The sequence below is a fragment of the Clarias gariepinus genome, chromosome 23, assembly GCF_024256425.1.
Source record: "Clarias gariepinus isolate MV-2021 ecotype Netherlands chromosome 23, CGAR_prim_01v2, whole genome shotgun sequence".
NCBI classification, from domain to species: domain Eukaryota; kingdom Metazoa; phylum Chordata; class Actinopteri; order Siluriformes; family Clariidae; genus Clarias; species Clarias gariepinus.
Window position 1 is genome coordinate 10,748,399 of NC_071122.1, and position 21,648 is coordinate 10,770,046.

Sequence of the window (21,648 nt, forward strand, 5' to 3'; positions counted from 1 at the left end):
AGCTCCAAAGAAGCGTACCACCCAGACTGTTACATGCCCATAGTGAAGCATGGGGTGGATCAGTGATGGTTTGGGCACTGGCATTCTCTAGGCTCAATACTTGTGTTAGATCGGCGCGTCACTGCCAAGGACTACTGAATCATTCTGGAGGACCATGTGCACCCAATGGTTCAAACATTGTATCCTAAAGGTGGTGCCATGTATCAGGATGATAATGCACCAATACACACAGCAAGACTGGTGACATAGTGGTTTGATGGGCATGAAAGTAAAGTTTCATTGGCCTGTACAGTCACCAGATCTTAATATCATTGAGCCACTTTAGGGTGTTTTGGAGGAGCGGGTCAGGAAACATTTTCCTCCACCAGCATCACGTAGTGACCTGGCCACTGTTCTGCAAGAAAAAAGGGTCAAAATCCCTCTGGCCACTGTGCAGGACTTGTATCTGTCATTCCCAAGACGAACTGATGCTGTATTGTCAGCAAAAGGAGGCGCTACACCATACTAATGAATTATTGTGGTCTTAAACCAGGCGTTTCAGTTTCATTGTCCAACCCAACAACAAGTATGTTGTATGTCATATGTCAGCAGTTGAAAGAGCTCCACCCAGTGACCCCTACACAAGATGTGCACCAAGCAGTAAGAGAACAGAGACACAAAACTGCTTTTTAATATCTAGCTTCAGAAATAAGAGCTTTGGCGTAACATTCTCCGAAAAATGACAATATGTGCTATGTGCGTTTTTTTTTTATCATATTAAATTTCAAGAGAGTGTTAAAAAAAAACAGATGCTCTTGAGGGAACCACTCTTTCTACATAGCTGTGATACAGAAAATAACTTTTTTGACAGTCTTGGCATGAAACCTAGCAATAACTGCATGAAGTCTACATTTACTTCTAAAAGAAATGTAGTAAAAAAATAATTTTATATTTGCTGAAAAATTATAGTGGATGAAAAGAATAATAGGAACATCATCACTGGGGTAATAACAGTAACTATATTTTATGTCAGGTTGTTTTACTCATTTTTGAGTAAATATCTACACAAGTAACATTTCAGATATTATGTTTCAGAAATAGTTTTTTTTTCCCCTCAATGTTTTACTGAATTTATTACTGTATTTTTATAGCTGTATTATCAATATAGAGTCAGGAACAGAAACACAACCACTTGAAGCAGTAAAATAAGTAGACATACAATTTTTCTTTGAAAACTACTTTTTTTTGGGAGAAATAAAGTGAAGTGCAATGATATCAGCGTTCCACTTTCTACAATCCACAAACGTCCTGCAGAGTTTAGCTCCACCGCACCTGCATCTAATACACTGAGGTTATTAAAAGCATTAATTAGCCGGAGCAGGTGTTTGAGATTTGTGCTGAAACTTATGCTGTAATCCATTGTAATAAAAAAAATAAAAAATAAAAAAACTGAAAAAAAAAAAAAATGCAATGGAATGGTCACTCAAATTTGAGTGAGTTTGGGTTCTCTAACAAACACACAGGGTTAAATTGACTGGAGAATTTTTAGAACTGGAATCGTAGATGTGTCAGTTCTGTGAATCAGTTTTTGAACCGAGTCCAAACAAACCAGCCAGAATCCTTACGTCTGTTTGTCATGCCACTGCTTTATCAAAGAAATGTAACTGGACAAACTTCCAGAGTGTCCCGTATGATTTACAAAACTGCTTTATGTACTGTAGATGCCTGTTATCCGAAACTTGCTGGTGTACGTACATCTGCACATGCACGCAAACACTTTAACCGATGCTTGCATTTCCTGACACACAAACTCTCACGATTCTCAAAATTTTTATTTATTTCCTCCCAAATGCATAACCAGATGCTTAATGTGCAGCAAAGATTTATATAACATTCATTACAAACTTAATTAGGGTATGACAATTGATTTTTTTTTTTTTTACTTTAAAATAATCAGTAGGCCACATGCATTAAACACATAATGTATCAACCCCATTCAAAAAACCCGACTAAGAAGTTTTTTACATAATTCTTATATTCTGTGTTTAAACAGTGAAACACTACAGAAAATGAACATATGCACCTTATTCATGCAATCCGTATGTGGTTCTGTTTTTTTTTTTTTTTCAGTTTATGCTCTATTGGTAGATTATTTTAGTTTAAAATGCTTTTATTTATTTATTTATTTATTTATTTATTTATTTAACTAAAAGCTAAAAATTTCTCACTTTCTAATGTTTGCCAACAGTGATGTAGAAGGGCGTCTGGCTACATAGTTTGTTCAGCAGGCTCACTGGATCGGTTAATCCTTCTTTTTTTACCAAGGGAAGCCAACTTCACCCTTGGCATGGTTCCGACAAATCACAAATTGGCGAATTTGGGAATAATAAACTGATATGGAACATTGTGTTACGATATATAACAATTTTTGAGTGACATGGGATTACTCCACACTACAGCTGTGTATATTGCTGTTAGTGGTCTTGCCATTGCCAGAGACCAGTTCTGAGCTGTAGTGTCGAAAGCAAAACTGAATCAGTCCTCAGAACTCAATTCTGTCCAATTAAAAAACTCTAGAACTGCAGAACTGGTTTAGTCCAATAGAGCGGCAAAACTAAATGGCAATGTTTGGCCAACAGTAAACATATTTCCCTTTGTGGTATTTACAAGATAATGAAACTACCAAGGATGTTCAAGTCAACCGGATATGAACATGCTGCATCTCGGATCTTCCAGACCTGTCTCGCTGTCTCGTCCTGGGGTATTGCTTGGTCATGAGTGGCATGTTTTTTTTTTTTTGTTTTTTTTTTTAAATATGCCTTTGTGCTTGTGTGGAGATGACTGTCAGTCATAAGAACAAACCAAAAAATCTCACCACCACAAAAAAAAAAAAAAAAAATTAAACCTGCTCAGGAAACAGTCCGAAAAACTAAATAATATTAAGACACAGTCCAATACAAAAAATACAAAGGGCATTTAAGTCAAACCGGGACTTCTGATTAAATTTCTGGTAAATGAAAGTGTAAAACCGATATTTACCAAAGAGTTAAAACAATGTATGTTGATGAGACTTTTAGCTTGCAGTAAAACATTTGAATGGTGCAAACCCCTTAAAGAAGGCCGTACGCCTGTGAATGACGATGGCTCGGAGCCCATTGCATTTGTGAACATTAAAAGTGTTCTTTCAAAATCAAAAGATATTTTGTCACCACAATCATCCATGAACACCCCTTGCACACCCCGCATACAGTCTTGACCTCACACCAAGCCACTTTCTGAGTAAATCCGGAGCACTTTAAACAGAGGATATTTTTTTTGTGGTGGTGGTGGATTTTGTGTTTTTTCTCATGACTGACAGTCATCCCTTCACACAAAGACCTTGTTTTTTTTAAAAAAAACAAAGCTAGATTAAGCTTCTTTAGAATTACCTGCCTTCTTAGACGCAAGCAGTAAGCTCTATTAATAAACATGTCACTCATGAGCGAGAGAGACGCAAGACAAGACAGCAAGATAGTTCTGGAAGATCCGAGACCCAGCGTGTTTACCTCCGGCTTTAAAATATTTATTAACATATCGGTCTAATATTGTGCAACGGGCATTCATTATGGATAAACATGCCACAGTTCTGCGTAAAAAACAGAAGAAGTGCAATTGAGTCACACCGGGATACTGACAGCTCATCATCTGGCAACTATTGTGCTTCATTAGTATCTCATGAGGAGAACAGAACAGTAAATATCTCCGCTTTCACAAAAAAGTCTTAGACTCCAAAAATAATGAAGGTGAGAACAGTGCGCTCTGGGTTTTCCACTTGGCCTAATTATCACTAAGTTATTGAAGTCTGTATTTTTTATTTAGGCATATTTTGTTCCCACAGGTCAAAAACTACCCACGATAGAAGGCATTGTTCAGCCTTGGTAAAAAAAAAAAAAAAAAGAAACCTTTTTTTCTTTTTTACAAAGTGGAAGTGTTTCGCAGCTTAAAAAGTGTTACAACCAGTACAGTATAAACTGGACAACAAATACTTACATTCATACAATGTTCCACTTATACCTAATGTAGTCAGTCATTCATGATATCTTATAATACAATAAATAAAATATAATAATAATAATAATAATAATAATAATAAATAATAATTATTATTTTTATTATTATTATTATTGTTGTTGTTATTATTATTATTATTATTATTATTATAGACTGTGGGGTAAAAAAGTGTGATCACTTTAAAAATATAGAATTTTATATATGTGAACTAAAACAATGTTTAAATCTAATAAATATATATTAAAATTAATTTTCAATTTTATACACACCAGTAAACTGGTGACAGGATTATGGCCACCCAAGACTCATCTCTGCCTTTGGGGACCAAAAGCCAGACCATCCAGTCCGATGCCACAGAAAACCCAGTGTAGCACAAATTGTGGAGCCCCAAGGGGCCAGAGCTGCCCTGGGGCACAAATAAAACCTACGTAATACTGAGCTTAAGGATTTGGTTTTAATGTAAAGGTTGATCAGTGTAGGTCCCTATTTAAATGCAAGCAAATGTATGATCTTGACCTGGTTAAGTGTGCGGTACAAAAGGTCAAATTCTTTCTTAGGCCTTATCTCTTCTGCTGATGCATGGTTTCAGATGACACTCTGAAACGTTTAAATGGGCAGTAAGATTTTGGATAAAACTTTTTTGTGAAAACTTTTTTTTTTGCAATTTTGTGGAGCCAGCTCAAATGCACGTTGTCAAAAAAACAAAAAAAAAAAAAACAGGAGTGCCAAATACTGAGAAATGTTAAAATTTTAAATATAATATGGTTTTATATATATATATATATATATATATATATATATGTGTGTGTAATATGTATATATATATATATATATATATATATATATATCAGTTATTTTGCTTTTAAATAGTCCATGTGCTTCTCACGGAGTTATGACCCATCTTTATTGCTCTGACTGAGGGAAGGAGTTATATGCCCAATATGTCACAATACATAGCCCTGTTCATTATCTCCTTAATACAGTGCAGTCGTTCTGTCCCCTTTGCAGAAAAACACCCCCAGAGCACGATGCTTTCGGCCCCGTGCTTCACTGTAGGTACTGTATGGTATTATTGGGTTGATACTCATCATTCTTCTTTCTCCAAACACGGCGAATGGAGTTAAGACCAAAAAGTTCTACTTTGGTCTCATCTGATCACAGGACGTTCTCCCATGACTACTCTGGATCATCCAGATGGTCCCTTGCAAACTTCAGACGGGCCTGGACATGGGCTGACTTAAGCACGGAAACCTTCCGTGCGATGCAAGATTTTAAACCATGACGTCTTAGTGTATTACTGATAGTAGCCTTGGAAACGATGGTCTCAGCTCTCTTCACGGCATTGACCAGCTCCTCCCAAAATAACAGGTCTTTAAGGGTCAGAAATCTGGCTGATAAGCAAGTGATCAAATACTTATTTGACGCAGTAATTCACAAATAAATTGTTAAAAAAAACATACAATGTGATTTCCGGATTTTTCTTTTTTTTTAGATTCTGTCTCTCACAGTAAAAATGCATCTATGCTGAAAATTGTAGACCCATCCATGGTTTTTAAGTAAGAAAACTTGCAAAATCACAGGGTGACTTCACTGTATAAGGAAAGGATATATATATATATATATATATATATATATATATATTTATATATATATAAAAGCCTGCAATTTATTACGGATAACATACATAGCCTGGGATTTATGTAGTTTCTAAATAAATTACGCATTTATATAGGCAAATGTCATCCTAATGAAATTATTTTGTCCAATTATTTAATTTCCTGTTAGCCTAGATATACATGTTTGATCAGTATACATGTTATAACAGTTACACCTCACAGTTTATATCACAGTCGCAATGTTTTTTTTTTAATTATTATTATTTAGTGCAGGCCTAATTTTAAGATATTAACCCCAAACAGTTAAACCTTAAAAAACCTTAAAGCAGATATGCTAACCATTTATATTTTTAAATACATTCTTTGCTTAGTCCCAGTATTTCTACACCTGGACAAAAAATAAATAAATAAATAAAAATTATATTGGATAAAAGTTGAGAAGATTTTTTTTTTCATACACATTTTACCACAACTGAAATATTATTGCCTGATGTTTCATTTCAAACCTAATATTATAAAGAAATCATTTTGAGGCTGCATTACCCAGGGTTTCATGGGTAATACATCCTCTACACATGAACCGCTGTGGAGATTTAAGTGTCAAATGTTAATTCCTTGCAGCTTAATAATGTACGATCGTTATCTTGGTGTTTAATATGCACCGCTGCGTCCGTCCCCTGAAGCAACTTCCTGCTAACACATCAGGGCTAAAGAGAACTCAACGTCCACTGTGGAAACATGCTGCCATCTAGTGACCAAAAGACATTGAAAACAAAGTGAGCCCAAGTTGGCCTGTCTTCTTATTCTAGTGATGCACTTGCAAACTTGTTGCGCACGGTTGCCTGGTTACCACTGACCTTAGGGTTCTGATTTTAAAGAAAGGATGTGGCGAGGTAGCTATGGAGATGTGACTTTCGTGCTGAATCTGTGCTCGAGATTTTAACACTGTTAACTGCAGGTTAGTAGATGCCTTTGCAGTCAGGTTTATGATGCAAAGCTAAAAGATCTGGGAATTAAAAGCATGAGAGCTGAGACAAGATTAAAAACAAGAATTTGAAATGTTTACTTACATTTTTTTTCCATACATAGCATACATCATTCAAACACATGGTGAAAAACAACAAGAGGGAATGAGGAAATGAAAATAAAAATGTAAAAGCTGCACGTGGGATAAGAAAGCGGAGTGTCCAGGAGCGGCTGAGGAATGTGTTTCAGTACAGTTTCAGGGTGAATGAGAGGATGAAATAGTGTTAAATGACTGTAGTCCTTTCACAAAAATGGTTGTTGACAGTGTTTAAAATTTCAGCTTATTAAAATAAAAAAGAAAGAAAGAAATAAAATAGCTTGGCATGGCTTAATTTAGCTGTAAAACGAAACTTTAAAATGATCAACATCATCCTGCACTAATGTAACACTAGTGTGCACAAGTCTTAGTGTTTACAATAACAAAATAGTGTTGATGGACACAACTCAAACCAGCACCACACTTATGCCGAGTGCGTTTGTCAGAAATATAGCTGAAGACGTCATTTAAAAACTAAAAATACGATCAAAACCATTCCAGAGGTAGATGCCTGCAATGACAAATGACCCTTTTCCCTGTAATGTGCATATGACATATTAAAATTCATACTTGGTCAGTCAGGATAACCAAACCAAAAAGAAAAAAAAAACAGATTTCTATTAAATTGCGTTGGTGAAAAGAAGCTACTGAGAAAACAGGAGAAAAACTTTGCAGAAACTCGTCACTTGTTTTCACTTAGTGCCAAATAGATATCCATTATATTAGCTCATTGGACTGGATCCTCCAAAATTACCTTCTGTAAAATGAAGATCAGCAAACATTTTGAAAATGACGTGCAAATCAAGAAGTAAAAGTTGATAAAAACAAGTCCGTCAAAATTCTCAAGTATATAAAAAAACAAGCATCAACTGAAAACTAAAAAAAAGAAAATGAGAGTTGCTTTCAAATAGTGTGTAAGGACAACATAAAATCTTCAAGGATGGTGAATGTGTAAAAGGTGTCAAGCATAATCCATCAACAACAATAACAACAACAACAACAAAAAAGTGTTCTCACGTAACGTAAAATTTTTGAGGGTTAAAAACGTACGCTTATGTGTTTTCAAAAGAAAACAATAGATTGCAATGGTTAGGCTTGGGTCGAATCTTTAACTACCACAACAACCAGATGTTCCTCCTCTACTTTGCCCAGAGTTTTGAGAACAGTCTGAAGGTACTGCTGGGAGAAGTCACAAGGCGGGAACGCGTATAGCATTCCACCTGTCTCGCGTTCTTTTGGGCCACCCAGAGGCAGACCAATAACCCCGGCTGCTTGTTTGCTCCTGAGGTAGGTCACCAGGTTACGGAGGAAGCGCTTCTGGAGCCCGTCGGGTGGAGGCGAGTCACGATCCATGGGTCCCTGTACGGCTAGGAGGACAGTGTAGCCATCGGTGCCGCCCAGCCTTATGCGGCGACTCACTTCATCCAGCTTGGGTTGGTCAAGCCGTAAACGCTGAGCGATCTTGAGCTGTGTGATCTTGCCACTGTCCGTCTGGTCCTTCAGAAGCGAAAGGAAGAAGTTAGCTCCTCCATCCAAGAGGTGCATGCTAGTGGGAAAGCAGCTGTTTTTCAGGACGAGAGAGCCATGCCACACTCGGCTGAGGCTCTGAGCGTATTCTGAAAGCGTGCTTGGCTTTTTAGGTTCGCTTTTCGGCTTCTCAGAGTGCGAGTCTGGCTCTGGATCAGTTTTGCGATGGTTGCGCTCAGGATCCCCAGCTTTCCGAGCATCCTGCGTCTGTCGCTCGTCGCTGGAATGACGACTGCTGTCAGGTGTATGATCTTGTGGTTCAGACGTGGAGTCTGGGAGGCGGCCACGAGTTCGTTCAGGGCTGTCATCTGGAGTCTTTGGAGGGCCTGCTCGCACCCTGGACCGTCCTCTTTCCTCGTACTGTTCACCAGGACTGAGACTCCGACTCCGGCTCCGCCGCTTGCGTCTTTCTTCATGGCCTTTAGCCCAGCGCTCTCTGCTACGACTGCGTGCTCTCGCACGACCAAATGCTTCCGGGTTACTCCTCCTCTCTGTATTCTTTGGAGGGCTCCAGTCTCGTTCGAGAAGCCCTCGTTCTCGTTCCCTTTCTGTATAAAGAGGATGCGAAGGCGAGCGGGCTCGAGCTCTAAGTTCCCGCTCCAGACTTCGGTGCCGGCCGAAACCTTCAGCTAAAATATCATAATGTGAGGTCAGTGGGATGGGTGGTGGGTACTGTTGTGGGTAGGTTCGTGTCTCCTCTGCTTTGGCAAAGTCAACACGCAGCCTGCGGCCACCCAGAGGAAAACCTCGCATCTGGGCGCACGCTGCCTGAGCTGCATCCAGGCTCTCATAATGAATGTAAGCAAAATTGTCTCCTTTCATATAATCAATAGTGCGAATGCTGCCGAAACGGTCAAACTCCCGTGCCAAAGCAGCCAATGAGGTGTTCAGGCCGAGACCACCCACCCAGAGGCGGGTAGTGGGGTTCGCCTTGCCATAGCCGATCTTTACCTGATTTCCACCGAACACACGACCCTGCATGGCCACTTTGGCTCTGTGTGCCATGTCCAGATTCTGGAACTTAATGAACCCATAGCCGCAGCCTTGTCCGCGAGCAGGCCGCTTGATGACGATCTCCTCAATGATGCCATACTTGTCGAAACCTTGACGCAGCTCTGCCTCAGACACGTTGTAGTCCAAGTTACCGATAAACAAGTTCCTAGTGGCACGCTGGTCATCCTCGGGCATTAAATCATCCTCAGGCAGAGGATATGCCAAGACACGGCTCCGTTCTTCCAGAGCACTGTAATAGTCCAAAACCCGCTCCCGTTCCCGCAGAGTCAGACTCTCAACGTAATGTCTCGCTCTAACGTCCCGGATCGCGCTGGCTCCAGGTGAAAGAGACCGCTGTCTATAGGGATACGGACCGTGCAGAGGCACGTAGGCGACGTCAGGCGGCGTGAGGCTGCGACGCCGCACGTACATGGGCTCGATTTTGAGCGGCCGGTCATACAGCACGAGCCTGGCCTTGGCGTGACGCGCCTCTCGCGCGCTCTCCGGCTGTCGGAAATTCACGTAGGCGATTCGGCCCAGTTCTGGCGTGTGCGAGAGCTTTACGCTGACGTCTCCGAACTTCCGGAACTCGTGAAACAGCCCGTCCTCCACGTGCTCGTCAGACAGCTGCGAGCCCAAGTTGCTAATGAGTAAAGTCTTGTATTCCAGTCCGCTCGTGCTCCTGCTGCCACCGAGCGGGTCCGGGACGGCGGCTTTGCTTTTCGGGAGGATGGAGGGAGGCCGCGGCAGAAGGCCTGCTCGCTCTTCCCGCGCACGGGGCTTCTCTCGCTCGCCGCTGCGGCTGCGCGCGCGCTGTTGTTGTTGCTGCTGCTGCTGCTTTTGGTAGCTCCGGCTCTCGGCGAGAAGCAGCGCGAGCGGAGGCTGAGTAACGGCGGCTGCATCTTCCCTGCGGCTCGCTTCCCGGTCCCGTTCTCTTTCCCGTATTCGTTTAGCGAGAGCTCTGCTCGGACTGGAATCCCGCTCGGCCTGCCTTTTCATTTTCGGATGCTCAAACTTTTCCCAAAGCCAAACAGAATCCAGACCGGATGCACGACAAAGTCCGCGATTTTCGACGCTTTGCACATCAAGATGTCGGGTGTGCAAAACAAAACGCGCGTTTGCACTGCAAAGAGACGTTCAATGAGTGGCGGGGAAAATAATAAAACGATAAAACGCGATTAAAAACATAGGCTATTAAACGCTGCACCTACGCCGCCATCTTGGACAATGGGAATGTGTGCGCGCTCGCTCGCCGGTGGGCGGGGTTTGTGGCGACGTAAATCAGTGCGTCATGACGACGGGATACGATTTTTGGGAAATGATTTAAATTAACCGTTATTTGTTTGTTTGTTTGTTTATCAGTTCTAGACATGTATATTAATACAGGTTGTATTTAGACCTGTACGTATACTAACAGCATGTACAGCTGAGGCTCTTAACTACACTGCATGTGTATTATTTGCATAGGTTTTATTTGCGTAGATATGTAATTCATCTGCCATGTGGTCCAAACCCATGCTGATGGGTGATCATCTGGCCTTATTTACAGAGTACACGTCAACTCGATTATGTTTTACAGTACAAAAATAGTTAATCGGTCATCAGGGATAGCTCAAAGACTTAATTAACAAGCTAGCCCAGACGATTCTCCACCTCACTTCATCAGATGACCAATACTTAAAGTAAATACCTACAAAATACAGATGGCTAAAAACTTAAAACAGATGTGGTTACAGGGTCAGAAATAATTAAACATCCAATCATAGCTTTTTTTTTTTTTTTTGCTTGCAATTAGCCAAGATTAAAATTTTATTCATGTACTGGTAGACTTACTGTTGTGAAACGTACACAGAAAGGTAGTTCCTGTTACTACTTATAAAAGAACTATAAAGAGTCATTCTTTTACAATAAATTTTTTTTTTTTACAAGATATTGAAAAGAGCGAGAGAAAAAAAAAATCCTACAATGCATTACATCCTGAAGACATTCCGATGTTAGAAGTTTAAAGGACCTTTTAAAAACATCAACATTTTTTTTTGTGGAGTATGTCATACAGGTCCCTATTGGAAAATATAACGCAAACTATAACACACAAGCACATTTATACTTATAAATACTTGTATACACACACACACACACAGGTTATACAGTAAATATATAACCTGTGATTTGCATTATAGCTGTCATAACTGGCTGAATTTGAAAATTCGACAGTGACATGGTATAAAACTTGCACACTACATAACATCTATCTTTCAGAGAATACTGGAGGTGACATGAAAATAAACCTGAAAGTATTTGTAGAACAAAGCCATTGAAACTTTTGGGAACTCTTTAGACGCCGACTGCACTAATTTGGTTCTCATGCACCTCTGGCACACTTTATAAAAGAAATCTGGTGTTTAAAAATCAACCGAAAGCAAAAGAGATGTTTTCTTATTTTAATGAAAAAGTATAGTACAACTTTAGTAAACATGTTTTACAGTGATGTCAATGTGACTTTGGGTTTGGACTCATCTCCTCTTTTATATAATAGTCAAAAAGAAAAAGAAACTACAGGGTGACAGTGGTATGCAATCGTAGCCATCATGTCTAGGTATAAACATTTTCAGTTTCTGTACTGTTTGAACTCAAAGCTTAGCTGAACCTTGTTTTACAATTGTTCCACATGAAGTAAATGTCTGTGAAGCCACCTTTCGTTTTATTAATATTATGGATACTTTTTTTCACTTTAACACTAAGCAAATTGTATGCCGTTTACTAGTTAGAGTTGCTGTTATATTATTTAAGAACATGGGGTTGAAACAGTACAGTGTTGTCTCTTATTTACAGTACAACATGACTTAAAAATAATGGATGGATGAAAGGTCACGGTTCTCATGTTTACCACTAGATGAACAGGCAATATGACAAACAAAACCATGCTCCCCATCAGGAAACACAGCGCCACCATTGCATCCATGATGCTGTTAGCTGATGCTTTGGTCCCACAAGTCCACAGAGATTTTACAGGTCTGTCCGTGCCTTGGCTGCATTTGGAGCGTACTTGGGCATGAGCTCTGTGATCTTACGGATGAAATCTGATTTCTCAGCACAACCCTTACAAGACTCTCCCCATTCATCCAGAATCTTCTTTAGGTCCTTCACCTTCAGCTTCTTTAGGTCCACTGTGCTCAAGTCCACTTGTTTATCTGTTGAAGGCAACACAGGGTTTATAAAAAAAATTTTTTATAGCATGTTAAGCAAAATCTAGACTTTACAATTTAAGACACAGTCTAACAGACATATGCTTATGTTCGATGTAGAGTAAGGACCATTTAGACAGCAAAGCTACATTTTCAAACAGGTCAAACAACTAATCTGGCAGCTAGCTAGCTATGGACTGGGGAATTAGATAAAAAAAAAAAATGCAAGAAAGAGAGGAAAAAAGAAAAGGAAGGACCTTCTCAGAACCAACGATATTTTAACTACTGATTGGTTGCTTCAGCTGTTTTAACTACAATACAAGATATGGGTCAAACACAGTGTTTTTAATCATCCCCGAAAGTAAATTTTGGAGCAGTTTTAATTAACATACCCCAAAGTTAACTTCCTACTTGTTAAATATTCACCATAGCCAAACACAGATGGATTGCTTTTATTTATTAAATAAATACATTCTCAAATGACCATGACAGAAAACTCAAGGTGTTGCATGGGTGCATCTTTTAAGCAGGAACTCGAGCTGAGACAAGAACAGTCTGCTATTTTGATTCAGTATATATTTATTTATTTATTTTTAGTCAGCGAAAAGGCTGCTTTATTTGACTGTTCACTACAGTCTCGTATCAGTGGACTCCAATGTTAAAAAGCAGAGCTCCCAAACCTTAACAGGTGACAGATACTCAAATGCCCCTGATCAGGGTTTATTTGCAAAGCAAAGTCGATACTCTCTTTGGAAAAATGATAAATCATAATCTGCCTGAATGATTTCCTAAATATATGGAACATTCTCAAACACATGCTACAATCAAATCACACGTCTCTAAATTTTTTTGTTGGGTGGGTGTATTTGCATTAGACAATAGGTGCATATGAGCAAATTTATATTTGCACTGCTGCAGTAGTTGTAGTAGTAGCGATGGTTTAATCCTAGTAGTTCAAATCAGCCTACAAATAAATTGCATTACCAGTTGGGACATAATCTCTACTCAGATGAACATGAATTAAAAAGAGACACCTTTCAAGGTGTAAAAGGTGCATTTATTCACAGGCAAATGTCAGCTGTATCTCAGTAAAAGAACTTTAACATTTTAAATGTTAAATAGGCATTCGAACTCCATATACAAAAAGCGAATAAACATCAAAAGGGCAGAGAAAAAATCTGTACTGCTATGAAGCAGTGATGCGTTTTCTCACTCCTGAACATCAGTTTCACATTCCCATGGTGCTTTATAAATAAAATAAATAAATAAATAAATAAACATTAATTCTTTTAAATGGATAATGTGATAAAAACACAAAAGCTTCCTTAATAAAGCTACTGAAGGTACAATTTAGCTCACGCTTGTTTGTGGCGCAGTGTTGAGCTGTAAAATAAGATCCAGGCCTGGGCTGTGCAACAACATGGGATGTATTCAAAAACAAAATCCAACATTGCCAGCGATGGGATCATGGGTTAAGAGAGTTTAGAGCTTCCAGACAATATAATGTACTGTTGTAGGCATTTCAAAATGGTGGTAAATACTACTATCTCTAACCACTCTAACTCGTGGGAACAGGTGGCTTAGTGGGAATGTCCTGCCTTGCCAATGCAGAAGGCCCAGGCCAATGCCCTGGGGGGTTCACAGGACCCGCCTAATGCCAGTCCCAAGCCTGGATAAAAATAGGTGGGTTTGTTAGGAAGATCATCCAGTGTAAAACCTAAAAATCAAATGTATGGTTTGGATGTTCTGCTTTGGTGGCCCCTGTTAAGAGCAGCTATAAGAACTACAACAATTGTGTTGTTTGGTATGCGTGTGGTGACTGTGGTCTTGGACTCATACAGGCAATTTTTTCTTCTTCTGATGGCTTGTGACTGCTGTCACTCATAAGTTTAGGACTAAAACTGCAGATTTATCCCTGCTACCTGATATCACTCAAATGAGGATGGGTTCCCAGCTGAGTCTGGTTCCTCTCAAGGTTTTTTTCCTATTGCCATCTCAGGAGAATTTCCTTGACTCTTGGCTTGCTCATCAGGAACAATGTGATAATTGTGATTTATACATATTTCCGCACATTTTTCAACTTCTTTCCATAATTTTGATTCTGTAAAGCTTTGTGACAATAGCTGTTAAAAAATGCTATAGAAATAAAATTTAATTGAACTGAACTTGGGAACTTCCTCAGTGTTTAGTAAAAAGCTCAAATTGGGTCTTCCTTAAATTAGTGCTTAATGCATGTATATAAGCATCATATTTATAAACAATTAATAAAACAGAGGCAATCAACTATATGACAGGAACACTATTCATTTACCAATTGATACCACTTTACACTCTTAAAGAAATGAATTATTAAGGACATTGTTATAAATCAGAGGTATACCCACTTATGGTAAAATTAATTTGGTCTTTTGTTGTGTAGATTTGTTATGACACTCAAAGTCCAAGTTACCCTATATTGCCAAAAATATTCACTCGTCTGCCTTCTCATGCCTATAAACTTGAGTAACATCCAATTCTTAATCCATAGGGTTTATATGGATGTTGGCCCACCCTTTGCAGCTATAACAGCATCAACTCTTCTGGAAAGGCAGGGAATTTTTGACCATTCTTCCAGAAGCGCATTTGTGGACCTTGCTTTGTGCATTGGTGCGCAGTCATGTAAAAACAGGAAGAGGCAATCCCTGTTCCCAAAAAGATTGGAGCATGAAATTTTTCAAAATGTCTTGGTATGCCAAAGCATTAAGAGTACCTTCGACTGGAAATAAGTGACCGAGTCCAACTTCTGAAAACCAATCCCTCATTATAATGCCCCTCCAATAAACTTTACACTTGGCACAATGCTGTCAGACAAGTACAGTTCTCCTGGCAACCGGCAAACCCCAAATCAGGAAATAGTAACTTACCATACTTCAGTTCACAGATCTGACTGTCTTTTTTCTTAAGCTTTTCGCACACCTTCTCCACTGGTACGTGGTAACTCAAGGGTTTAGAAACCTCATTGGTGATTTTTGTCGCAGCATCGCTCGTTGCTCCTATATAGTAGCACTGCCAAAACAAACAAACAAAAAAATTAAAAAACACGTTAAACATTGGGTTTATAGATCTTTTCTACATCCAAATCATATGCAAAGAGGTCACTTACAAATCGATTTTCCTTTCCTTTCGCATCCTTGCAGGCTTTGACCAGAGCCGTTTCAATGGCATCACTGGTAAACTTTGCATTATTGTCTTTAAGTGACTGGTAAAATTTCCCCAAAAAGCTTAAACATACTACAAGGAGTAAGAAGAAAGAAAGATGTTAATCACAGAATAGTTACATATATTAATAAAAAATAATCAACAATTGCATGATGTGATAAGGCCAGATAAAAGAAGAGTTATGGTAACTAGGGATGGATACTACCTGGAACCAGCCGATATATGACCATACCTAATTGCCAATTTGTATTGCGATTCTGTTCATGGGTTTATAAATATCTCAATTTAAAAAAGTATATGGAATTTTGTTACTATTTTAAAGAAACTTTCACACAAGATTCTATGATGCCTACCAGTGTGCCTACCACTTGTAGGATTAAAAACACATACAAATAATTTAAGTTAAAAAGTTGTTTTGCAGTTAGTGTGGCAATATGTGACTTGTCACAAAGGTTTAATTTGTATTGCGATTCTGTAAGTATCACATTTTATAAATACCCTGACTTGATTTATTTTATTTTGTTATTTCCATTTCTAAATAAACTTGTAAAATGTACCACACAGGATGCTGCCCTGCCTGCTAACCTGTGATAAGTTTCAAATGGCACCACCCGTCGGATTACAGTGGAACTGCAACAATTATTTTATAATGACAAAACCTATTTTTTATGAAATATATTTGAAAAATAATTTTGTAGCCAGTGTGTCAATTCAGATACATGAATTGGCACACAAAACAATCCCGATATGCAACTTAATTTATTTTTAAATGTATGTTTTATGAATTATAAAAAATAAAGTGCGATTGGTTTGGCTCTGCTAAAGTTTCTGCGCACCTGCCGAGTACTGCCAGGCAATGGGACAATATAACTTTATGATACAACCTGCTGTACATACTGTGATCAATTACATCATAATACACTTTTTTTTTTTTTTTACTGTATCTCATATATCCTTTGTACAACTCGTAAACAAAACATTTTTTACTTGCGGATTAAGATGCATGTTGAAAGATTTTTAAAACGATAGAGCTGCTACTAACTATCAAGGTTTTTTCCTTATACAGATTTCACTAATGTGCTTCTACACCGGCATCTTCTCAGTCATAAAGGTGTCGTGAAGATGAATGACACTTTATGGTCATGCCGGATGTCACTGTTCACGTGTATAACGTTTGCCTCTTAAAATAACTTAAGTATTATTACTACTACAACTACTACCACTGCTGCTGCTAATACTACTGATGATAATAATAATAATAATAATAATACAGTTACAGGTTAAAATATTACTCACTAATTGTAACTGACTGCCTGGCTGTATCTAAATCAGCACACTACTGTACTCAGTAGTGTTCTAAACCAGCACGCGCTGTAAGCGCACTAGAATGACTCTAGTCAAAAGTAGTGTACCACTTTCCCCACACTATTTAGTACGCTAGTACGTGAGTTGGCCGCAGGCATTTAAACCGGCGTTACTGTACTAGCGACTAAGCCTGGGAACTGTACCAGCAAGTGGTTTGCAAAATAAAACTATTGTAAAATGGCTTGTTGTTGATTCATATTTACATTCGATATTAAAGCATAATTATTACAATTAAAATAATAAAAACAAACATTATTTTTCTACGCTAGCCAGCTTGCTAACTCACCTTCACACTCTCCGTCTTTTAAAGCCTCGCTGCTGCTCGGAACTAAAGCGAAAACAAGAGCGACCGAAAGTCCACTTAAACTCAACATAGCTGCAATTGTTATCTAAACTTCTAAAACAGACGTTACATGAAGAGCACGTTTCCCCAAACACACACTCACACACACATACACACGCGAATGAAGGGTCCGGAGACCGGTTCTTAAACACGAAAACGTTGCTCCTAGTTCGAGAAAGCTTCCTGGTACAGGATAACCCGCCCCCGCTTATACGCCATTGGTTATTTTGCCACTATTCACAGCGTGATTGGTCACCCTTGTGCTACAGCACCACGCGCTCGCTTGCTATTGGTTAGAGATTATTTAGTCGAGGGACAGAGTCCAGTTGGCGCCTGCTGATTGGATGAGACCAACGTGAAGGCTTCTCAGAGCCAAGCTGTATTTCTGTTTTGCTATTTCTATTTAATGTTTTTTTTTTTATTAGTATATCTTAGTATAATACAATATTATTAAAAAGCTTGACAGTGTAAAAAAACTGTATACCTGTTGAAGCCTCTGCAGTTAAGAGTAACAGGACTGCTTGTTATTTACATGCAGTCTAAGAATGGCATGTATAGAGAGTTCTCAGAAGTGTGACATCATTCAACAGTCCCTGGATAACTTTTCTGTCAGTTTCTAACAACCAATTATTTGCCTGATCGAGGTCGATTTTCGGTCATTCTGTGGTTTATTCACCTGCACACAGTTCTATTGATCACTGCTTCTTTGAGTTTCCTCCAGCACCACAATTTGAAGGCTTGATCTTTCTTCTGTCTCTCTTCAAGATCATCCAAGTCTTGCAGCCATAAGTTGCTGTGGGAAGACTAGCCGCGTTAGTTGTAGTGCTGATATTCTAGTCTTCCAGATGGCATTCCTGCTCGCCATTGCATTCTTTCCAAGGGTTAACTGTCTCTTAATTCTAGGTGTTGTGTCCTCATTTTGGTCAATCTTGGAACGAAGGAATATAACATACTGTACTGGTTCGATTTACTTGCTGTGGATCTTTACGCTGAATTTTCTATTCTCAGAGATTACATCTTCTTGATGTACAAGTGCCACCCCACCTTCTCGCTTTCTTCTCGCATGCTCCAGATCTTTTCTTATTTCGGCCAGTAGGGTGGTGGTGTTTGCATATATGAGATTGTTGATGTTCCTGCCAATTTTTTACTCCGCTTTTGATGTCTTCTGGTAGTGCTTTGCTTATGAATGCGTCTGTATACATGTTGAAGAGTGGTGATCGTGAAAGAATACAGCCATGTCTTGTACCTTTACCAATCTTGAGCCACTCCGTATCACCATACACAGTTCTCACTGTGGCTTCTTAGTTCACATAAAGTGATTTGATGAGGGCAAGATGAGCAGGCGTTCCCATTTTTAGGAAGCAGGTCAAGAGCTTTTCATGGTCAATACTGTCAAAGACCTTTATGTAATCAATGAAGCACATGTAAAGGTCTTTTTAATTTTTTAAATTTTGAATATTCACCCATTTTCACCCATTGCCCCAGAAATTTTGCCTTCTAGTGCTAGGTTTTTTAGATGAAAGTTCTACTCTTTGGCCTCTTTCTATTGCTACTGTTTTTTTTTTTCTAGACGTATGCAAGTATCCTTATTTCTTCTAATAACCCATTTGGACAATTGAATCCTATGTCTCCTCACTGAGGATCAAGTTTTTCAAGACTAGCCGAGCTCACATGTTTACCTTGCTCTGACACATACCAGGGCTTTCTCACTGGGAATTCACAAAAGAGCTCACTAACACCAAAGCAAGTTGGCAGCATTCAAACGTGACAAGGGCCCCTAGTGGTTATTCAGGTTATAGGGCCACAATTCTCCTTACTTCAACCTTTCTAACCACCAGGAATGGAGGGAATAACCTAGATAATGTATAGCAATAATGTCATAAAAAAGGCTAACTTGCTAGGACTAACCAGAATGTTGTTTAGAGATAGTGTTTACATTTACACTACTGGGAGAGGAGACATTAACCTTGCAGATGTTGTGCATTGTGCACAAGTGCATGGTGGTACCTTATGAATCAGGACCATGAAATAATTTTATACATACATACATACATACATAACACACACACATACACACACACACACACACACACACACACATATATATATATATTCACACATAATATATATATATTGTAGCGTTTTTACGCCGGAAAGAATGCTGGAGAGACGAGTGAGCTTATTTGCTGCCCAATGCAATGGCTGGGAGTACTTTATTTAGCACACAGCATGTATAGCATGAACAGCACCTTCACTCAGGAGCCTACATCCAATTCAGCGTCAGCCTGAACTGGAGCACATTTCACACGTCGCACTCCCACACTCACAAACAGGGCCGAAGCCACTAACCCAAACACATTTCCCCATCATGGTGAACACACCGACATTCCCGCAAGGCATGCTGATCGTCAGCCGCCGCCCCGCCCACGCCACACTGCCCCCACCCGAGCTGTGACCGTCCCTGGTCACCATGACGAACTTTGCCTTGGAGGCGTGGAGGCGGTCGGCGCTGGCGGTGGGAACGCCGGCGTCCTTTGGCAGGTGAGGGATGAACGCGAATGTAGTCCTGAGGCGGTCCGGCCTCCACAGAGTTCAATGTTTCCCCGGCGTGCGGCTGGCAAGGCGCAAGACGGTCCCGGTGGAGCAAAACTCGTGCCCGCCCCGCCAACCGCACCCGGTAGATGACATCGGAGAGCCGAGCTATTACCGTACAGGGGCCCACCCAGTGAGACACACGCCCGGCCGGGGGCCCCCTCCTTTCTTCTTCCGGAGGAACACACCCACACCTGCTCGCCAGCAGCAAAATCTCGCCCCTGGCTGTGAGTGTCCACGCCCATTCGCTCCATAGGTGCCCCCACCCGAAAGTCTTGCAGCGGTGCCCGCGAGCGCTGGGTGGGGCCCTTCTGCCTGGCGATGAGCGGTTCACAGTTCTGTGAGACCGGCGGAGCGACTGCGGGTGACGCAGTAACGCGGCTGCACGCTGGCTCGGACGGCTGATCACCACCGGAGAGCCTGGAGGACTGCACGGGGGGAACGTCCTGCGTCGAGGGTTCTACGTCGACACGGCGTTCCACTCGCTCGCAGTACCGGCCACGCGCTTTGCTGCCCGGCCGGCGAGGTAAAGCGCCGGTGTTATCGCGCAGATTTCCCGCACGGTCTGCTACCGGAAGTTCCGCCCCCCGGGTGTGTGCTGCTAACCTGTCCGGCTGTGGTTTGGGTCCGAGCAACCTGGCTACCCCGAAGTTACCACGCAGAGTTCTGCTGGACAAATTCAGCAGCGCACCCCATCTCTCCAGAATGTCCAGCCCCAAAATACAGTCCTCCTCAACATTCCCCACAACGAACCCGTGGAAATAAGTTCGGCCACCCACCTGGACTCGCGCTGTGCGACAAGCCCGTACCTTGACACAGCCCCCAGCAACGGTGCGGATGCTGAAGGCAGGATCAGGCCGTCGGCGAACACACTTGCTTTGCCCCAGTACTCCAGAGCGCAGCAGCGAAACAGTGGAGCCTGTGTCCACGAGCGCCCGCAGTAAGACGCCATCCAGCACACAGTCAATGTAAAGCCCAGCGCGGCTTCCCAAGCGTCCTCCCGGCGCTAGTTTAGCGGCTGCTGGTGTACGCTGTCCCGTGCCTCGGCCTCGCCGCGAAACGTCGGAGAGTTGCTCGTTGCCTAGCCGCGACGGGTAGCCCTGTCCCCGGCTAGGTTCACGAACCGGGCGTCACTGAGCTGCGGGCGGCCGCTCGGCTCTTCCGCCGCGATGCACCGCCGATATGGGCTCAGCGCGCCCGGCCTCGCGCAGCGGCAGGTCGCTTTGCCGGCTGACGGCGCACGGAGCTGTATCTTGCTCCGGCGCTTGCGCAGCGCCAGCCTCCGCCCCGAGATCCAGCGCCGGGATTTTCACCTGGCCGCTCCGTGTTGGTTGCCGTGGTGTGCTCGCTTTAGCGCCGTCGGGAAAGCGCTTCTTCTGCGCGAGTAGTCGCTCCGCTACTCGGCGGCCCGCTTGGATTTTCTGAAGGTCCTCCGTTGTGCGCTCGAACCTGTTACTCTCCATCCCACTTCTGACACCAATGTAGCGTTTTTACGCCGGAAAGAATGCTGGAGAGACGAGTGAGCTTATTTGCTGCCCAATGCAGAGGCTGGGAGTACTTTATTAGGCACTCAGCATGTATAGCATGAACATCACCTTCACTCAGGAGCCTACATCCAATTCAGCGTCAGCCTGAACTGGCGCACATTTCACACGTCGCACTCCCACACTCACAAACAGGGCCGAAGCCACTAACCCAAACACCTTTCCCCATCATGGTGAACACACCGACATTCCC

General features: G+C 41.3%; 2 protein-coding genes across 2 annotated transcripts; both read right to left on the reverse strand.

The window, feature by feature from the left end:
- Positions 1-6,684: 6,684 nt before the first annotated feature.
- Positions 6,685-10,473, reverse strand: rbm15b (RNA binding motif protein 15B). Its single transcript, XM_053484674.1, has one exon. It carries the CDS (start codon positions 10,225-10,227, stop codon positions 7,798-7,800), a length of 2,430 nt encoding a protein of 809 aa, XP_053340649.1. The 5' UTR covers positions 10,228-10,473; the 3' UTR covers positions 6,685-7,797.
- A 1,182-nt stretch (positions 10,474-11,655) lies between these two features.
- manf (mesencephalic astrocyte-derived neurotrophic factor) lies at positions 11,656-17,493 on the reverse strand. The gene is made up of 4 exons (XM_053484594.1): positions 17,263-17,493; positions 15,556-15,683; positions 15,317-15,458; positions 11,656-12,419 (listed from the first exon to the last, which is right to left on the reverse strand). Exons 1-4 carry the CDS (start codon positions 17,348-17,350, stop codon positions 12,235-12,237), a joined length of 543 nt encoding a protein of 180 aa, XP_053340569.1. The 5' UTR covers positions 17,351-17,493; the 3' UTR covers positions 11,656-12,234.
- Between the last annotated feature and the right edge of the window lie 4,155 nt (positions 17,494-21,648).